This window comes from Egretta garzetta, unplaced genomic scaffold (assembly GCF_000687185.1).
Source record: "Egretta garzetta isolate BGI_Z169 unplaced genomic scaffold, ASM68718v1 scaffold839, whole genome shotgun sequence".
NCBI classification, from domain to species: Eukaryota; Metazoa; Chordata; class Aves; order Pelecaniformes; family Ardeidae; genus Egretta; species Egretta garzetta.
The window spans coordinates 63,370-64,046 of record NW_009260778.1 but is presented as its reverse complement, the minus strand read 5'-3'; the positions used below and the strand labels follow the sequence as shown (position 1 = coordinate 64,046).

Sequence of the window (677 nt, the reverse complement as noted above, 5' to 3'; positions counted from 1 at the left end):
GTTTCTCTTGTCCGGAGCTCCGGACGTGACGAGCCGACGAGGGCGAGATGGGGCAGCACCCAGGGAGCCCAGCGGGGAAGGGGCAGGCGGGAAGATCAGCTCGCCGGGGAGGCCACTACAGGCTGCAAGAGCCAAAAAGAGCGCTTGGTCACAGACCCCGTGGCACCGGGAACCCCCCATACCCCTCTCCGTGCCACCAGGGATCTTCCCCCGTGCCCAGGGGGAGGCAGGGAGGAGCCTGGCTGTTGGGGACGGGGGTCACTGCACCACCCTCACCTCTCCTTGTGGTCTCTGACCTCCTCTGCGCCCGCTTTCTCCTTGCCCTCCTGCTTGGCTTCGTTGGCGTCCGGCACGCTGGCGGCGTCGCTGTTCTTCTCCTTCTCCCCTTCGGTCAGGTTGGGTTTCGGCTCCTCCTTGGGGGCCTCTTCGTTGTCTACCTTCTTCTCCCCTTCCTGCCCCTCCGCCTCCTTGGTGCGTTTGGGGGAGTCCTGGGTGGGGGGAGCTCGGCTCAGCCCAGCCCTGGACCCCCCTCGCCCCCCGTCCCCGACATCCCCCTACCTCCAAAGCATCTTCCGCTTTCCTCTTGATCCCGGCTTTCTCGTTTTTCTCCTTGGACTGCTCGTCGATCACCAGCTTCCCCTCCTCATCGCTGCTGCCCTCCCCGTTGCCCTTCTTCT

General features: G+C 65.6%; 1 protein-coding gene across 1 annotated transcript in view; it reads right to left on the bottom strand.

Annotated features, from left to right (window-relative positions):
* Positions 1-6: 6 nt before the first annotated feature.
* Positions 7-677, bottom strand: part of HDGF (heparin binding growth factor) — a 2,568-nt gene continuing 1,897 nt past the window's right edge. Inside the window, 3 exon segments of the mRNA XM_009646376.2 lie at positions 7-122; positions 277-488; positions 559-675. Coding sequence (XP_009644671.2) covers positions 116-122; positions 277-488; positions 559-675 — 336 coding nt within the window. The 3' untranslated portion in view covers positions 7-115.